Source organism: Erythrolamprus reginae, chromosome 10, assembly GCF_031021105.1.
Source record: "Erythrolamprus reginae isolate rEryReg1 chromosome 10, rEryReg1.hap1, whole genome shotgun sequence".
In the NCBI taxonomy this organism is placed as follows: domain Eukaryota; kingdom Metazoa; phylum Chordata; class Lepidosauria; order Squamata; family Dipsadidae; genus Erythrolamprus; species Erythrolamprus reginae.
The window spans coordinates 32,249,789-32,269,706 of record NC_091959.1 but is presented as its reverse complement, the minus strand read 5'-3'; the positions used below and the strand labels follow the sequence as shown (position 1 = coordinate 32,269,706).

Below are 19,918 nucleotides of genomic sequence, written 5' to 3'. Positions count from 1 at the left end.
GAGTCCAGCATGGGATATACCCAAGGTCCAAGGTTCAGGGAGGGAGATTGTGAACCATGGGTGGTACCTCCCCGCACACCTTCTGGAGTACCCGTCTGCCAAAGGCAGCTTCAGCTGAAGCGAAGGTGTCCAATTTGTAATGGCGAATAAAAGTTGTGGGTGAACTCCAGGCCGCGGCTCTGCAGATATCTTCAAGGGGAGCTTGTGACGCCCAAGCTGCCGAAGAAGCCGCACTCCTTGTCGAATGAGCCTGTATACCACTCGGTGGAGTCCTTGCGCTCGCCTTGTATGCCTCAACTATACATAGCCTCACCCACTGGCTGATAGTATTAGAAGATACCTTGAGGCCCAGTTTGCTAGCACTGAACGAAACAAACAAAGCCTCAGTCTTGCGTGAACTGCCGGTACGCCTGATGTAAAGCTTCAGTGCTCTGCGTACGTCTATCTTGTGCCATTTGAGCTCTAAAGGGTGCGTACCATGAGCACAGAAATCCGGTAACACCAGCTCTAGAGCCCTGTGAAAGTGAGTGTTAATCTTTGGAAGAAAAGTGGGGTCCAGACGTAAACAAACTCTGTCTGGATAAAATTGACACAAGTCTGATCTGACCGACAGGGCGGACAGTTCGGAAACCCGCCTTGCTGAGGTGACTGCCACCAAAAAGGCCGTCTTAAAGGAAAGGTAACGCAATGGAACAGTTCTCAACGGTTCAAACGGTGGTCCCGTCAGGGCCTGAAGGACCAAGGTCAAGTCCCATGTGGGAAAACGACGAACCGGAGGGGGATGCGTGTTGGTAGCCCCTCTAAGAAAATCCTTAATCCAAGGGTGACTAGTTAAAGGACCCCCATCGTCCCGCGTTATAATGGTGGCAAGCGCTGCGACCTGGCGTTTTAGCGTGTTTGGCGCCAAACCTTTCTCCAAACCCTTCTGCAAGAATTCCAGGACAGGGATGACTGTGGAATCCTGTGGTCGAAGGTTCCTGTCACTGCAGAAGGAATGGAAGGCTGCCCATGTTGCCTGATAAATACGGACTGTGGAAGGGCGTCGAGCCGCTTGAATAGTCGTGATAACATTCTCGGGAAGGAGACAGCTCCTCAACCTGTCCCCTTCAAATGCCATGCGGTTAAGTGAAACCATTGAGGTTCCGGGTGGTGCACGAACCCCTGGCTGAGGCATATCCGGTCGTCCGGTATCCTCCAAGGTGGAGAAATTGACAGTTCTCTGAGGTCCGCAAACCACGGTCTCCGAGGCCAATGAGGCGCTAGCAAGATCACCTCCGCCTCCTCCGACAGGATCTTCCTTACCACTGATGGGATGAGTGGAATCGGGGGGAAGGCGTACAGTAGGACCTTTGGCCACTGAAGATGTAGTGCATTGACTCCTTCGGCTCCCGGAGTTGGAAAACGGGAGTAGAACCTCCGGAGTTGGGTATTCTGGGGGGTAGCGAAGAGATCCACCGCCGGTTCCCCGAACCGACGCGAGACTTCCTGAAACAGGTCCGGATCGAGCCGCCACTCCGCCGGGTCCAGTTCCTGGCGACTGAGCCAATCCGCCTGCTTGTTGTCCTCCCCCGCGATGTGCTCTGCATGGAGGGAGGAAAGATGAGTCTCCGCCCAGTTGAAGAGGAGGACCGTCTCTTCCATCAACCTGAGAGAGCGCGTTCCACCCTGGTGATTTAAATGCGCCCTGGTCGCTACGTTGTCCGTGCGTACAAGGACGTGGTGACCTTCCAGTAAGGTGGCGAAGGCCAGTAAGGCCAAGCGGACAGCTCTCAACTCCAAGAAATTGATGTTTATTGGACATAGCTCCTGGGGGCTCCAGAAGCCCTGAGCCACCTGGGACTGGATGTCAGCCCCCCACCCCAACAGGCTGGCATCTGTGGTGAGGATCGTGTGATGGCATGGTCCGAAGGAAGTGCCCTGCCGCAGTGCTGCAGATCTCCACCAGCGGAGAGAGAGTTGCAACTCGCGTCCCACGACGGTTAGACGGTGTGTATGGCTCAGTCTGCGACGCTGAAACGGAAGCAAGGTCCACTGGAGCAGTCGATAATGGTAACGGGCCCAAGGGACAATGTCCACACAGGATACCAGGGTCCCGAGTACCTTTGACAGGAAAGACAACGGCACCGTTCGGCTCTGCTGAAGGCCGCCTATGAGAGAACAGATGCGGTGCTGTCTCTCCGGAGATAGATACACTCTTTGAGAGACCGTATCTATCACCGCACCCAGATGAATGAGTCTGGTGACAGGAGCCAAATGGCTTTTTGGCATGTTGATGGTAAAACCATGACGCTGTAGACAAGACATCGTGGTTCGTAAGTCCTTGTGCGCCCTCTGGCGGGTTGGAGACAGAAGTAAGATGTCGTCCAGATATGCGAGAATCCGTATAGGTCGGGACCGCAGGTCGGCCAGTAGTGCATCCAGTACCTTCGTAAAGGTACGAGGGGCCGATGATAGGCCAAAGGGCATGGCCCTGTACTGGTAATGGACGTTGTGTAGACAGAATCGAAGAAATTGTCGATGGTACGGGTGTATGGGGATGTGCAGGTAGGCCTCCTTTAGATCCACTGAAGTAAGCAGGTCCCCTGCCCGAACAGAGGCCAGGATGGAACGGAGGGAGGCCATCTTGAACCGTCGGTACAGAATATACTGGTTGAGACGCTTGAGGTTCAAGATGAGCCTGCAACCCCCGGAGGCCTTGGGTACAAGGAACACCCTTGAATAGAATCCCGTACCCCTGGAATTGTCCTGAACAGGTTCGATCGCCTGGATTTGTAAAAGGTGGAGAATTTCCTGATCTAACAGAGACCTCCTTTCGAAGTCTCTGGGGACCGGACAGGCAGTAAAATGGTTTGGAGGATCGTGTAGAAACTCGATCTTTAGCCCCTGCGAGATAGTGGCTAAGACCCAAGGGTCTGAGGTGGTAGCTCGCCATCTGTCGCTGAACTTTTGTAGCCTGCCCCCCAAAGGAATGTCATCTAGGCAGTCACTTGGCACGCCTGGCGTTCCGTTGTTGGTATCCCCGGTATGGGCGTCTCGTCTGGGAGAAACCTCTGCCTCGTTCCTGGGAATACTGCCGGTCATTCCTGTAGGATGTGGAAAAGGCCCCTTGCGAGTAAGGTCTGGTCTGCTGTGAATGGGCGGACCACGAGTCCCACCGAAAGGACTGCCTACGGGAGTACGGGCCAGCCCTGCGGTCCTGGCGGCGGAAAGATCTTGGGAGGACCTTTCTTTTGTCCTTATCCTCCACCAGGACAGGATCTAGGGCCTCCCCGAACAATTTTGTACCCTCAAAGGGAGCCGAAGACAGAGTCCACTTGGACTTGGCATCCACCTGCCAATTCCTGAGCCAAAGCAGGCGCCTTGACGCAATGGTGGAAGCCATAGCCCTGGAGGCAAATTTCGCGGCATGCAGGGTGGCATCTGTGGAAAATTCCGCAGTCGCGAGGAGCTTATTCAAGTCCTGCCGCAGTCGAGTCTCTTCAGGAGCCAGTCTCGCCTGAACCTCCTGAATCCACATAATGGACGCCCGACTGAAGAAGGAGGCCGTGGAAGCTGCTCGAAGAGCCCAAGCGGCCATCTGGTGGGTTTTTTTGAGAAGAGTTTCCGCTCTCCTTTCATCCGGTTTCAAATTGTCCGCCGTCTCTGAAGGCACAACCGTGCGGGAAACCAAAGTGGCCACCGGCTTGTCCACGGGAGGGAACTGGAGCAGCGTCTCCATGCTGTCATCAAAAGTATAAAACCGGCGTTCCAGATTAGAAGGCCCTTGCGCCGCCGCCGGATGTTGCCACGGGCGCTTGACATTTTCAAGGAAAATCTCCAATGCAGGAACCTTGTCCGATTCCTTAGCGGGTTCCTTACATAGAGCAGCCGAAGTGCGTGGCCCGTCTGAAGACTCCACTAATGGCGTTGCTCCTGGTACATCTAAGGCCTGCTTCGCCTTGCGCAATAAAACCCTATACAAGGAGGGTTTAAAAAGTCCCGCCACTGCCGGCTGCTCTGGAACAGTGAATTCATCATCTGACAGGCCGTCACCGTGGTCACTGTCCTCCTCAAAATCAGTGTGGTCAATGGAGACAGAACCCAACCCAGTCGGGGGCGGTGGTGCTGACCAAATGTCTCTGGGCTGGATAGGCTGAGAGGGAAAGACATTGGCTCGTTGTGTTGCCGCAGCTATGCCCTGCGTAAATGCATTGGCCACAATGTCCTGTATGGCAGGGGCAAAGGCCTGCCAAGCATCTGCATTGTCTCTAAGCCCCGCTGCCGTGGGGGTGAAGGTAGATGAAGGCAAATAACATGGTGCCTGTAACTCCACTTGAGACAGAACCTGCCTATGAGAAGAGGAAGGCCTCTCAGACCTCGCTGCAGGTGATGGCAATGGAGGGGGGGCCTGCCTGTCAGGGGACCAGTCTCTCTCCGTTGCGGTGCCCTGGAGGCCCATAGAAGCAGCAGGTGGAAGGGCAGATGGAGGAAGAGGTTGGAAAGGGCCTATAGTGAGTCCACCTACGATGGGGGGGGACAAGGCCGCCTCCAAACGTTGCTCTAGGGCCTTGATCTTCCTCTCAGCCTCACGAAGAGAGGAACTTGATTGGGAGGACTTATTCTTAGGCTTGGTGGCCTTATCCTTCCCTTTGATAGGAGTGACAGTCTGGGCCTGTTCCTCTGCATTGACCAGTTGGTCTGCCATATTCATCAAATTAATATGGGGCAGCGTACTCACGATCGAATCCACAAAACGTGCACAGCCACAGTTATATTGAGAAACAGAAGGCTCTCACTTGCAAGCAATGGCATGAATACAGAGCTGACAGTGAAAGGAAGCGTTTCCATAGGCTGACAGCCTACCACGTGACCTCGTCGGCTGTCTCCGGGCAGGTTTCAGGAGACTGACACTTGGCCCGCTGCCATTTCGCGCCTAATTAAAACGGCAAGGCTATGCCGTTCGCGCTCTTGGCCCGTTGCCAACAAAAAAACATGGCGGCCAGAGAAAACGCCTCACAGGGCGATTTGCACTATAGCGAGGTCGGGAAGCCTCGCCGCCGCCGCCAGCGCCGATTGTCCGTCGCAGGGAGGTTGCCGAAGCCTCCCCTTGCCGCTCGCCCCTGCGATCTATTGAACAGCTGTTAGGCGGCTTTAAAAGGCCGCCGCGGCTTTCCTTTGGCGCTCTCTGCACACGCCGCCGCTCGGAGGCTGCCGACGCCTCCCTTTGCCGCTCGTCCCTGCGAGCGGTCCATCAGCTGTTAGGCGGCTTGAAGAGCTGCCGCGGCTTCCCTTAGGCGCTCATAACCATCCGCAGCCCCCGAAAATGGGGAGGGGCGGACCCCCCCCATCTGGGGTGATTTGGGCTTATTGGACCCTCAGGTCCTATAATGATTCCATTATAGCCCGTTGCTCCTCGGTGGGCAGTACCCGCTGAGAGAAGAGGCCCCAAAAGGAGAAAGGTGGGGGTGGTGCCCGCGGAGGGCAGAGACCCCATCAGATCAGGAACCTATTGAAAAGAAAAAGGGAACAAAATTAAAAGGTTCACATAATATTTATTATACATTAATTCACTTTATATACTCAACCTAAAGGGGAGAGAAAAAACTCATGTCCTTAACCTCGACTGAGTTTTTTAAAACTGGGTACTTGGGGCAGCAAGGGGGCGGTACCTAATTATTATTTATTTATGTTAATTTAAAACTCAGTCCTACCAATAAGACTTGAGCTAAACCATGCTGGACTCTCCTTCCAGGAGGCATGGGAGAAGTGCACTGAAGACAGTCAGCGTGCATCTTGTAGGTTCTATAGCATACAACAGCATGCATCCATAGCTTACCTTCTATAGCATTTTCCTCAAACACAAGGCTACATTGGCCAAGCCGCTCCATAAACTGCTGGGGTGAAAAGGCAAAATGGATCTGGAGAAGGACTGAAGCAACCGCTTTTGCAGCTATCTAACACCTACTTTCTGCAGACTGTCTCATGATTAAGTATAATCGGACCTTGCCACTTGCGTTGACCTGCAACACTTCACTCTTTGGCGTAAGGGCTATCCTTAGCCATCACCTACTCAATGGCACCGAGGCACCAATCACCTTCTATTCAGGACTCTGTCCACCATGGAGCGCAATTACAGTCAGCCGGACAGAGAAGCGCTGGCTGCGGTGACCTAGTCAAGCATTTTCATGTCTACTTGTGTGGGCAGCAATTTGACTTGATCACTGACCACAAGCCACTTTTGGGATTCATCGCAGGCGACTGCCCAACACCTGCCTCACTATCACCCAGAGTGGTTTGGTGGGTCATTTTCCTGGCCGTCTAAAGCTACCAGCTAATCCACTGGCCCGGATAGACTTTGGGGCATGCCGACACCCTCAGCCACTGTCCCTTGCCAGACCTATTGGAAGACCGCACACCTGAGACACCTGTGCTTCTAACTGACTGCTTGGGATTCTGGCCCGATAACCTCACTTGAACTTGCACGCAACATACCAAGGACAAAATAAATACCCAAATCTTGCATTGGGTGTCGAGGGAGTGGCCGAGGGAGTCTGCTGGGGCCAAATTTAAAACGTTTATGACCAAACAAAATGAACTGTCAGTATTGCGGGGTTGCCTTCTCTGCGGGGATCAAGTGATTGTTACACAAAAACATTGTGGAATTGCATGTAGGCTATCCAGGGAATGTCCGGATGAAAGCCTAGGCTATGAAAGATTGACCATCTGCTCTCCATGTCAAGAATCCAGACCAGCTATCCCAGAGGTGCCCACACATGAATGGGAACAGCCAAAGGCACCCTGGTCCAGGCTGCACATTGACTTCACTGGCTCTACTCACAGGCAAACTTTGCTCATAGCTCAAAGTGGTTAAAGATAGCTCTCATGACCACCACCACGGCAGGGATGGTCATCAAGGTGCTACAGAGATTTTTCTCCATGCACGGCCTGCCCGATGTCCTGGTTTCAGACAATGGGCCCCAATTAATGGCCTTACAATTTGAAACTTATATAATAATAATGATAATGATAATAATAATAATAATAATAATAATAATAATAATAATTTATTAGATTTGTATGAGGACTCGGAGTGGCTCACAACAAAAAAACAATACAACGAATGCAAATCAAATATTTAAAAACAGTGTAAAAACCCTTATAAAAAACAATCATACAATCCAAATAAACCATGCATTAACCTCAATAGCTAAGGGGTTTGTTAATTTCCCCAAGCCTGGCGACATAGGTGGGTTTTCAAAAGTTTACGAAAGGCAAGGAGAGTGGGGGCAGTCCTAATCTCTGGGGGGAGTTGATTCCAGATGGCCGGGGCCGCCATAGGGAAGGCTCTTCCCCTGGGCCCCGCTGAATAGGGGATCAGACATGCCCCTTTCTTACCTCCAGCAATGATCAAGTAGAGAGAATGGGGAGATCAGCAAAAGAAGTCCTTTCACACGTGGGCCCAGGCGATTGGCAAACCCGAATCAATAATTTTTTATTTGTGCAGCATATCAGTCCTAGCACCACCATCTCGTAGAAGTCCTTCCAAACTTCTAATGGATCGCCGCCGACTACGATCCCACCTAGATCAGCTACACCCTAATTACTCTTCTGAGGCCTCAGTAGACTCCCATTGTCAGCTCCAACACTTTAGCGTATGGGATCAAGTATACGCCCACAACTACACAAGTTATCCTCTCTGGGTTCCTGCCATTGTCACAGAGATCACCGGATCTTGCTCTTATCTAGTAGAGCTCAAGGACGGTAAAAACTGAAGGCGGCATGTTGACCAACTCCGAGCCCAACTCAGCCGCTCCATTCTAACGCTACCAGAACTAACTTCTGAGCCAATGCCTAACCAACCGGAGCAATCATTTGTTCCTAACAGAGAGAACTCAAGCCAACCAAGTCCGGAAGACTTACCTAGTGATGCTCATGCCATGGAACGAGCTCTGAACGAGCCAGTCCTCAAAGCTCCAGCCATGCCACGGGCCGAAATCCAGGAACCTCCACTGGTCGAGATTGGGAGCAACAGAAACTCGTCGGACCTGACCGCTCATCCATCTCTGATTGAGCTGTGCAGGTCTAAAAGACCAACTAAATGCCCTGCCTATCTGTGTGGCTACGTCACCCGTTGGGTTAGCCCAACAAAGAGGGGGTGGGCTGAAGCACATAGGCTTCCGTCAGGTCCTCCATTCTGGAGGAAAAATGCTGACTGCTGATTGGCTAGACTGGCAGCTCCGTATAAAAGGTCTGCCTGTCAGACAGACCCTTTGCTGGGTTGTAAATAGTTGCCAAATAAAGAGCTGGTGTTTTGAAACCTCTTCTTGTCTGTCTCTTCTATTCACCCAATTTAATAGAATTCCTTCCAGATTTTAGCAAAAAGAACACCGAAGCAAACCCATCCATCACAGAAAGCAAATCAAAATGTTATTTATTTCCTCCAGTCAACATTTCAGGTGGAAGAAATTTTAGCAACATGTCAGGTTTAAGAACAGAACAGCCTCAAGCTTTCTTCCCTCGCCACTACTGTGAGACAGAAAGGGGCGAAAGGACAAGTTAATTACTAATGCAGAAAGGGCTAAAAATAAAACACAACACTGTGTCCTGTCGTTACACGTTAGACGAAGTGCCAAACGCCAGCGAGCTGGCAGGCGAAAAAAGGAATATTTTCAGGCACCGAGACATCAAGGATTTGTTCTCATTGCTTCCGTCTCCCCCCCCCCCTTGTCTCGCTTGGAAAGAAAAAAAAACTTGGCTTCCCCGGGAAAGGAGAAAGAGAGAGAGAGGAGGAAAAAACTGACCAGCAAAAATACAGACAGTTCTTGACTTGCGATCACAATTGTGAAAAGAAGTTCCAGTGCCAAACAAGGCTATTGTGAAGGTTAAAGGACAGCCACTTGTTTGAGATGGTATAGGTCAGTGATGGCGAACCTTTTTGCTTGGGTGCCAAAAGGGTGTGAATAATAATAATAATAATAATAATAATAATAATAATAATAATAATAATAACAACAACAACAACAACAACAATAATAATATTAATAATAGACATTGCAAAAACCCCAGGAGACAGCAGAATTGAGAAGCAGCTAGAAAAATTAGTGAAATATGAAGATCCAAAAATCGAGCTGCAACGACTCTGGCATAAGCCAGTGAAAGTGGTCCCAGTGGTCCTTGGCACGCTGGGCGCAGTGTCAAAGGATCTCAGCGGACATTTGAAAACCATCGGAATTGACAAAATCCCCATCTGTCAATTGCAAAAGGCCGCTTTACTGGGATCGGCACACATAATTCGCCGCTATATCATGCAGTCCTAGGTGCTTGGGAAGCCCCCGACTGGGGATGAAATACGAAATCCAGCATAGTGATCTCGTTTGCTGGATTGTATTGACAAATAATAATAATAATAATAATAATAATAATAATAATAATAATAATAATAATAATAATAATATACAGTAGGCAATACACACACTTAGCTAAAACACAACTAATAAAACCACCAAACTTGTTAAAAATCTTCCCAAGTCCTCCCCTCTTGCTGATCCCCAGAACAAGAATGCTTCAATTTGCTGAATCAAAGAGGAATGTCTTTATTGCCCTGCAGAAGCGGAGAAAATTCTCCTCTAATTGAAGCTCTACGGGAAGACTGTTCCAGACAAGGGGCCAGATCTTGAAAGGCCCTGCAATTTTGATGCTGCCATACGTGTGTGTGGGACAGTCAACCTTTCCCTTCCGAAGGTAGGTCCCTCAATGGTGTATACCAAGATTGCCAAGTAATTTGGTGTGTTTGAGAGCAGGGCCTTAAATACCATCACTAACAGTTTAAATTGGGCCCTAGCTCGAATTGGCAACCAATGTAGAGATCTACGTGAGGCCGACACATGGGATGACCTGAAAAGATTTATAATCAGCCAAACTGCACTATTTTGGACCACAGATAATGGGCGTAGTGAGCAAGATGCATGCAATAGCATGCTCATGCCTACACCCATCCAAGCACACACAACCCACCTGCATTGAGCCCCCCCTCTGCACGCGTGCACTCAGTCCAAGCCTCTGGACTTCCAATAGGCCCGTTTGGCCATTTTTTGCCCTCCCCAGGGTTCAGGAAAGCCCCTGGAGCCTGTGGATAGTGAAAAACGGACCCAATGGGCCTACCGGAAGTTTGGAAACAAACTTCCGATTGGGCAATTTTTCATTCTCCCCAGGCTTTACGAGCTTTCCTGAAGCCTGAGGAGGGTGGAAAAACAGCCCAACGGCCCAACCAAAAGTTTCTGAGCCTGGAGAAGCTGAAAACGGCCTCCCTCCCGCCCTGTGGAAGGCCAAAATCAGCTGACCCCCCATGGTCCTTTCCCATTAGATTCCTCTTCCTCTTCCTCCTCTTCCATTCCTATTCCGTTCTATTGTTTTATTGATTAGCCCGTAGGCAATATCAAAGTGCAGAGTTCAAAAACCGAATTACAGTAATCCCTCGCTACTTCACGGTTCATCTTTCGCGGATTCGCTATTTTACGGGTTTTCAAAGGGGGCTTAAATCCATTAAATCCACTGAAAATTTTAAATCCATTAAAAATTCATAAAATTCATAAAATTCTTCTACAGTACTACTGTACTCTAGAAACTGGTAAGATATCACATGTAGAATGACTGTTTCATGCAAAAGGTAGGTTTTAAAAGTCCAAATACCCTTTCCGGTTCCGGTGGGGGAAGGAGGGTGGAATCATAGCTCCACCGGACTACGACTGAAAACATCAGAAAATATAGCGAATATAGAAACCCCCCACGTCAAGTCAGCAACCTGCTTGGAGGTGAGGTGTCCCTGCTTCTGGAGACCTGAATTCGGCGTTGTTCGCGGCAGTAGTGAGCTGTTTGGCCGCAAGCACGCCTGGAGCCGGACTGACGGAGACGCGGCGGAATGGCGGCTGCTGTTTACAGCTGAGCTGTGTTGTGCTGTCGGGAGGGAGTCGGAGGCACCGGACAGCCCGTTTGCAGCTCGTTTGCAGCCCGGTGGCTCGGAGGGTGAACATTTGCTGCGTGTCTTCTGTCTTCTCCGCTGTCTCCTTTGCTGTAAAGACTGTCAGACCGATCAGCTGGGAAGCAGGATGGCGGCGGTTAATTAGAACTCAGCCGCCCCCCCCCCACCCGCTGCATGTTGCCTTCCTCTGTTGCCGCACTCGATAGGATGGGGAGATTTGGAGGCTGGAGAGAGAGCACCCTCAATAAGACCTTGATACCCTGCGGCTCTGGAATGTCTTTCGGGTGGTTTTTGCTGGGGAATATTACCGAGACTGAGCACCAAGATTGAACAAGGCTGGACCTTTCAGTGTTAAATCTGTTCCCGGGACGCTGTGGCACCAAATGGTGGGGGCGCCCGTCGTCGGGGGGACTACTGAAACGGAGGCCATGGTGCAGGCCGGGAGCCGGAGAGACTATTGTGAGGGGAGATGCCACCCAGGAAGAACAGCGGGCATTGGAAGGCAATTGAAACAAACGACAAGAAAAAAGAAGAACATAAGGTTGAGAAAGTTGGGGGAAATAACAACTAAACCATATAGACTTGGACTGGGGATGCTGGTCAGTGGTCAGGGCCAGCACTTTGGTGATCTTTTTCCCCAGAAACCTGGAAAATTGCTAAGTGGACAATTATATAAAATCTTAAGAAGCCATTTACCTAGACTTTGGTACCACCTCGCTATTGACTATTTAAGAACTGCTGACTGACTCCTTTTTCTATATTTTTCTATATTTTTAATACATCTTAATACATTTTATTCTTAGCTATTTTTATATTTTTATATTTCTATCTGTTTTAATGTTTAACTAATTAATTAATTAACTGGGAATTGCATTTTTTACATATTTATTAGTGTTTTAAAGTGTTATCAATTTAATCTATTTTTAGTATTGGGGGTTCTAAATTTAAATGGATGACTGGGATAGAATTACCTGTGTGCATGAGTTGAATGGCTGGTATGATTGGGATGACTGGGGTGAGAGGGGCTACGGTATGGATGAGATGAATGGTAAGAGTATGAATGGTAGATTTGGCCCATCTGACGCTCAAGAGGCGGGAGGATATGGGGCACCGATCTCTGGGGTGGCAGAGGGTCAGAATATTCCTGTGTTGCTGGGGAGAGGCAGATATGGCGGGGGCCACGGAGTTAGCCGTTCCAGGGGAACGAGGGACCGTTGCTTAATAACGATCCCTTGTTCCGGCTCTGTGAGCCCAATCTTGGGTACTGGTGATGAGTGTAACTCTGGCCCTGGGCTCAGGTTGCTGCTGCTTAATGCCAGGTCGGTGGTAAACAAAGCTCTCCTCATCCGGGATCTGATCCTGGATGAGGAGGCCGACCTGGCATGTATTACTGAAACCTGGCTGGGCCCAGAGGGAGGTGTTCCTCTCTCTGAAATTTGCCCAGCTGGGTTTCAGATATGGCATCAACCTCGACCCCAGGGAAGGGGGGGAGGAGTGGCTATTATAGCCAGGGAGAGCCTTTGCCTACGTGGACTCATTGCTCCAGAAATTGCGGGTTGCAAGTCACTCTTGATGAAGTTGGACTTAGGGGTTCAGGTGGGCTTATTTCTCACGTACCTGCCTCCCAGCTGCGTGTCAAAAGCCCTGCCTGTGCTACTCGAGGAGGTAGCCGGGTTGGCGGTGGAGTTCCCCAGACTTATTGTCTTGGGGGACTTCAACCTGCCGTCACTCGGCGAAACCTCTGGGTTGGCACAGGAGTTCATGGCCACCATGACAGCCATGGACCTGACTCAAGTAGTACGGGGTCCGACTCATGAGGGGGGGCACGCACCTGACATGGTATTCCTTTCCGAGCAATTGAGTAATGGTCTGAGACTAAGGGGCTTAGAAGCAGTGCCTTTGTCATGGTCAGACCATTTTCTACTACGGCTTGAATTCCTGGCTCCAATCCTTCCCCGCAGGGAGGCGGAACCAATGAAGATGTTCCGCCCCAGACGCTTGATGGACCCAGAGGGCTTTCAGACGGCGCTTGGGGTTATTCCAGAGGCACTCATCCACAGTTCGGCGGAGTCTCTTGCGGAGGCCTGGAATACGGCTGCTGCGGAGGCTCTCGACCGGATTGCGCCTTTGCGACCTCTCCGTGGCGCTAGACCCCGTAGAGCCCCATGGTTCAACGAGGAGCTCCGGGAGTTGAAACGCCAAAAGAGACGTCTAGAGAAGCGATGGAGGAAGAGTAGGTCTGAATCTGACCGAACACTTGTAAGAGCTTTTATTAAGACTTACAAAGTGGCGCTCAAGGCGGCAAGATGCGCGTACCATGCCGCCTTGATTGCATCAGCGGAATCACGCCCGGCCGCTCTGTTTAGGGTGACCCGCTCCCTTCTTAACCAGGGGGGAGTTGGGGAGCCCTTGCAGAGTAGTGCCGAGGATTTTAACACGTTTTTCGCTGATAAAGTCGCTCAGATCCGGGCAGACCTCGACTCCAATTGTAAAACAGAGTCGACTGACAATGAGTCAGTCGAGGTGACTGGGGCACGTACTTGTCCACCTGTCTGGGAAGAGTTTGATCTGGTGACACCTGATGAAGTGGACAAGGCCATTGGAGCTGTGAGTTCCGCCACCTGTTTACTGGATCCGTGTCCCTCCTGGTTGGTCTCGGCCGGCAGGGAGGTGACATGGAGCTGGGCCCAGGAGATTACCAACGCTTCCTTGGGGAGGGGAGTTTTTCCAACACTCTATAAAGAAGCGCTTGTGCGCCCCCTCCTCAAGAAGCCTTCCCTGGACCCAGCCGTACTCAACAACTATCGTCCAGTCTCCAACCTTCCCTTTATGGGGAAGGTTGTCGAGAAGGTGGTGGCACTCCAGCTCCAGCGGTCCTTGGAAGAAGCCGATTATCTAGGTCCCCAGCAGTCGGGCTTCAGGCCCGGTTACAGCACGGAAACCGCTTTGGTCGCGTTGATGGATGATCTCTGGCGGGCCCGGGACAGGGGTTTATCCTCTGTCCTGGTGCTCCTCGATCTCTCAGCGGCTTTCGATACCATCGACCATGGTATCCTTCTGCACCGGTTGGAGGGGTTGGGGGTGGGAGGCACTGTGCTTCAGTGGTTCTCCTCCTACCTCTCTGGCCGGTCGCAGTCGGTGTTAGTGGGGGGTCAGAGGTCGACTCCGAGGTCTCTCCCTTGTGGGGTGCCTCAGGGGTCGGTCCTCTCCCCCTTGCTATTTAACATCTACATGAAACCGCTGGGTGAGATCATCCAAGGACATGGGGTGAGGTATCATCAATATGCCGATGATACCCAGCTTTACATCTCCACCCCATGCCCAGTCAACGAAGCGGCGGAAGTGATGTGCCGGTGCCTGGAGGCTGTTGGGGCTTGGATGGGTGTCAACAGACTCAAGCTCAACCCGGATAAGACGGAGTGGCTGTGGGTTTTGCCTCCCAAGGACAATCCCATTTGTCTGTCCATTACCCTGGGGGGGGATTATTGACCCCCTCAGAGAGGGTCCGCAACTTGGGCGTCCTCCTCGATCCACAGCTCACATTAGAGAACCATCTTTCAGCTGTGGCAAGGGGGGCGTTTGCCCAGGTTCGCGTGGTGCACCAGTTGCGGCCCTATCTGGACCGGGACTCACTGCTCACAGTCACTCATGCCCTCATCACCTCGAGGTTCGACTACTGTAATGCTCTCTACATGGGGCTACCTTTGAAAAGTGTTCGGAAACTTCAGATCGTGCAGAATGCAGCTGCGAGAGCAGTCATGGGCTTACCCAGGTATGCCCATGTTTCACCATCACTCCGCAGTCTGCACTGGCTGCCGATCAGTTTCCGGTCACAATTCAAAGTGTTGGTTATGACCTTTGAAGCCCTTCATGGCATCGGACCAGAATATCTCCGAGACCGCCTTCTGCCGCACGAATCCCAGCGACCGATTAGGTCCCACAGAGTGGGCCTCCTCCGGGTCCCGTCAACTAAACAATGTCGGTTGGCAGGCCCCAGGGGGAGAGCCTTCTCTGTGGCGGCACCGACTCTCTGGAACCAACTCCCCCCGGAGATCAGAACTGCCCCTACTCTTCCTGCCTTCCGTAAACTCCTCAAAACCCACCTTTGCCGTCAGGCATGGGGAAACTAAACATCTCCCCTTGGGCACGTTGAATTTATACATGGTATGCTTGTGTGTGTGTATGTTAGTATAGGGGTTTTTTTTAATTTTTGAAATATTTTAATTAATTGGATTATGTATTGGATTGTTTTTTCACTTGTTGTGAGCCGCCCCGAGTCTTCGGAGAGGGGCGGCATACAAATCCAAATAATAAATAAATAAATAAATAAAATAAATACATTTTAAAAAAAACCCTTTCCTCTACTTTACGGAAATTCGTTTTTCACAGGAGGTCTTGGAATGCATTCCCCACGAAAAACGTACTACTAAATTCCAATAGAAACCATTTGAAATGAAACTGGGAGTAACATACAATTTAAGATGAAACTGGAATAAAGCACAAGAGTTTAACATATGGATAAAATCATATTTCAGAGAAGGAATTAATTTTAAACAATTTTAAGTAAGACCTTTATGGCTGGGGGTTATTAAGCAAATCACAGCCCGTATTAAGGAAACCAGGCGGACCTTAATCGAATCCTGGTCCCGTCCCATTCGACACACACACACATACACACTGACTTGTGTTGGTCAGAATCCAGCAGGGAAGGTCCCAAGGACGATCACATGAACTTGGGATACCACAATCATCATCATCATCATATATATATTATAGTATTCGGAGAGGGGCGGCATACAAGTCCAACTAATTAATTTATATATATATATATATATATATATATATATATATATATATATATATATACACACACACACACACACACACACACACACACACACACACGTATTTTTCAGACTTATAGACCGAATACGGCCCTGCTTTTGGCCTCCAGAAACTCATCCACCCCCACACATCCCATTTTTGCCAAAAATGGGCCCGTTTTTTATGAAAACAGGATGCATGGAAGTTTTGGGAGGCCTGCAGAGTGCTCCTGGAAACCAGGAACATACGTGCGTGCGTGCGTTTTGCAGTTTGGGCACTCTGTGCCGAAAAGGTTCGCCATCTGTGGTATATAGGTTCCTCTTCAGTATCGGGGTCCTACCAGTACGGATGACGCCGCCGCAACAGCAGTAAAACTGGAGCTGCCTGCAGATTTGGGTCTCTGGCATGCGCCCGTGCAGAATCAAAAAGTGGCCAAAATCTCACCAGGACGCATGCCAGCTGTGCGCGCAGTGTACTGGTAGCGGTGACAGTGGCAATCCCGCCTGGTTCTCCTGCTTCTCTTCCTTCCTACTCTACTATTCTGTTCTTTTCCGAATTGGTGAATTCCTTTTGCAAAACAGCCAGCAGAGACCCTGCAAGGCTGTCTCTAATCCCAGGGGAGAGCTTACCAATTCCCTGCCTCTCTGCCCCTTTTTTAAAAATCAAGCTCTTCCTTTTCCTTCCCTGGGGACACGTCCTTTGGGTTCCCCATCACCCCGCAGGCACCGCCTCCCCCTCTGAAATTGCTCTTGTCAAAAGCCGCCTTCACAGGATCAAATTGCCCCGTCAAGTCAAGGAGCAAACTCATGATTTATCGATGTGTTGAGTGCAAGAGGCTAGAGAAGGAAAGGGGGGGGGGCTTCCCTTGGGCTTTACCATCCCCTCTAGACTTCAGGAGGTCATCAATCGCAAAAGGGTTTCTCCCAGCAGCAAAGCAGTTCCGTTGCAGGACCCTCATTGAACCCCAAATTTATGATGCTGAGACGCTGGTGAAGTGAGTTTTGTCCCCATTTTGTGACGTTTCATAATAATAATAATAATAATAATAATAATAATTATTATTATTATTATTATTATTATTATTATTATTATTATTATTATTATTATTTTAAAAAATTAGACTTTTATGCCGCCCCTCTCCAAAGACTCGGAGCGGCTCTCAACAAATAATACAGAAATACAAATCTAATACAGTGATACCTTGATTTACGAACTTAATTGGTTCCGGGAGGAGGTTCGTAAGGTGAAAAGTTCGTAAGACGAAACAATGTTTCCCATAGGAATCAATGGAAAACCGATTAATGCGTGCAAGGCCAAAATTTACCCCTTTTTCAAGCCAAAGCACCCGTTTTTGCGCTGGTGGGATTCCCCTGAAGCTCCCCTCCATGGGAAAACCCACCTCCGGACTTCCGTGTTTTTTGTGATGGTGTGATTTCGCTGAGGCTTCCCTTGCTGGGAAACCCCACCTCTGGACTTCCGTTGCCAGCGGAGCGCCCGTTTTTCCGATCCTGGGATTCCCCTCCTGGGATTTCCTGACAGCATCGCAAAAACGCGGAAGTCCGGAGGTGGGGTTTTCCATGGAGGGGAGCCTCATGGGAATCACAGAATCGCAAAACGGGTACTTCGCTTGCAATTGAAGTCCAGAGGCGGGGCATCCTAGCGGCGGTGGGTTCGTAAGGCGAAAAAGTTTGTAAGAAGAGGCAAAAAAATTCCAAACCCCGGGTTCATATCTCAAAAAGTTCATATGACGAGGTGTTCGTATGACAAGCTACCGCTGCATTAAAAACAATTATTAAAAAACCCATTATAAAATAGTCATACAATCCAAGCCACAGTTGTTAAGTGAATAGTGGCAGCTGTTGAGTTAGTAGCAAGGCTATTAAGTGAATCTGGTTGTTAAGTGAACTGGGTTCCCCCCCCGCGCTGCTTGTCAGCAGGTCGCAACATTTATTTATTTATTTATCCCGAATCGTCGGGTCAGCCTGCGCTGTTCCTGCCTTCTCTCCACTCTCCATGCTCAGGGATCAGGAGCGGGTGGTCCTTGCTCATCGTCTGAGCTGTCGCTCCTCATCTCCACTGCCTGCCCTCTTCCCCCCCCCTCTGCCCCTGCTCCTCCCTGATGGCAAGGCAACCCAACAGCCCAAGCGGTGTTTTGCTGCCTCCTCCTGCTCTTCCGCGGGTTCCTCCGAAGCCAACAAGGCCGTCCCCTCGGCCGTAGCTCCAGCTCACCCTTCGAGGACAGGCTCTGACAGGGGCATGACAATCAGCCACATCAATCAGTTGGCTTATCAACCGATCCACAACCTCCACTGTGATTAGGATAACCTAAAAGGTTCCTAGACCATCAATAGATCCAAAAACTGGGTGCTTACATCCGTGTCTACATAACTTTAGCATTACAGTTTGTTGATTGATTTTTTTAAAAAAATTAAAAAACAGTTTATTGAATTTAAATAGTTAAAAAGGGTGGGGAGGGGTAATAGGACTAAAGGGGAGGGGAAAGAAAAGCATTACATTTTTTTAAAAAAAAAAAAACTTAAACTACACATAAAATAATCTATATCAATGTATTGTGACCACAATTACATTACAAAAAATATAAAATATGTACGCACAGCATAGTTCCCTCTAAGCTGAGCAGTGAGCAATCGCTCACTTAAAAATCATCATCAACTCAGAGTTTTCCAAACCTGCCCAGAAGCCGAGAGGGAAAGAGTGAGAGGGAAGGAGAGAGAGAGGAAGAGAGGAAGAGAGAAACAGATAGAAAAAAGAGAGGAAGGAAAAGAGAAAGAAAAAGAATGGGAGTAAGGAAGAGAGAAAGAAAATCAAAATCTAGTTTGAAACTAGCTCAACTATTTAAGTGGCATTTTGATATTGATAGAGTTGCCCTATTATGAGCTCACTGTTATAGACACACAGTACAGTATTTTATTTTGAAATTCTCTGAGGCAAAACAGGTTGGGTTTTTTATTTGTTTGTTTGTTTGCTTTTTTTTTTAAGTTTATTAAATATGTACATTAAAAAAAATACACAGCAAGGGACAATCTTGACAATATATACACATAAAACAAATATAAGGGGAAAGGGAAGGGGAAAAAAGAATAAGAGAAAGTAAGAGAAAGAAAAACAATAAAGCTTCCTGCTTTATACATAACAAATTTGCTATCATTATTTACAGTTTGCACTACTTAAAGAGTAGTATAATTCATGTGCAGCTTATGTCTTATTTATAAAGGAATATCTTCCTTTTAACAATTGTTATATATTTAATACATAAATACAGTCTTATAGTTTCCTTGTCAATAAATCAATTCTATATCCTTTCTTTTTCTTCAATGGTATAATGATGCTATAATTTTTAATATTTATTGATATTGGTTAAATTTGTTATCTCCAAATTTGGATTTTAGGTTCCTAGCTTCTTTTCATTTCAATTTATTTTGTTTTTATTTTAATTTATTTTTGGCAACCCAGATATACCATCTGTCCCAGCTTTTATGAAAGTCCTCCATATCCTTATCCTGTAGCTCGTAAGTCAATTTAGTCATTTCCACTACCTGATATATCTTAGTTATCACATTATATGTCGTTGGTGTAAGTTCCTCTTTCCAGCATTGAGCATATGTAATTCTTGCGGCTGTTGTAATATGAAGTATTACATGTCTGTCATTTTTTGAAAAAATTTGCCTGAATATTCCAAGTAAAAACAGTTCTGGTTTTGTGTAAATTTCCTTTCCTATGATTCCTTCTGTCATATTTTTAATTTTTCCCCAGAATTGTTTTGCTGATGGGCACGTCCACCACATATGGTAATAGGTGCCTGGTTTTTTCCGGCACTTCCAACAGGTGGGGGGGAGTTTAGGATACATTTTGGACAGGCGAGCTGGGGGAAGATGCCACCTGTGAGTGTTTGTTTGTTTGTTTGTTTGTTTGTTTGTTCGTTCGTTCATTCATTTATTATTTCTGTGCCGCCCAGTCCCAAAGGGACTGCCGCTAAGACACTATACTTTTCCGCCCACCCCCCCAAAAAATTAGAGGGAACACTGACGCATAGTATATAATAAAGTAGTGAATTTATAAAATACTGAGAAAATTAGAAGTGTGTTGATTGATTGATTGATTGATTGATTGATTGAT

General features: G+C 48.7%; 2 protein-coding genes across 29 annotated transcripts in view; one reads left to right on the top strand and one right to left on the bottom strand.

The window, feature by feature from the left end:
• The window catches only part of NCOR2 (nuclear receptor corepressor 2), a 309,568-nt gene that overhangs the window by 265,226 nt on the left and 24,424 nt on the right, over positions 1–19,918 (bottom strand). The gene's annotated exons all lie outside the window — the stretch shown is intronic.
• Positions 14,611–18,100, top strand: LOC139172761 (uncharacterized; the record flags this gene model as incomplete). The annotated part of the gene is made up of 3 exons (XM_070761990.1): positions 14,611–15,072; positions 16,096–16,259; positions 17,803–18,100. Coding segments are annotated over 3 exons (924 nt in total), but the record flags the coding sequence as incomplete, so codon positions are not given.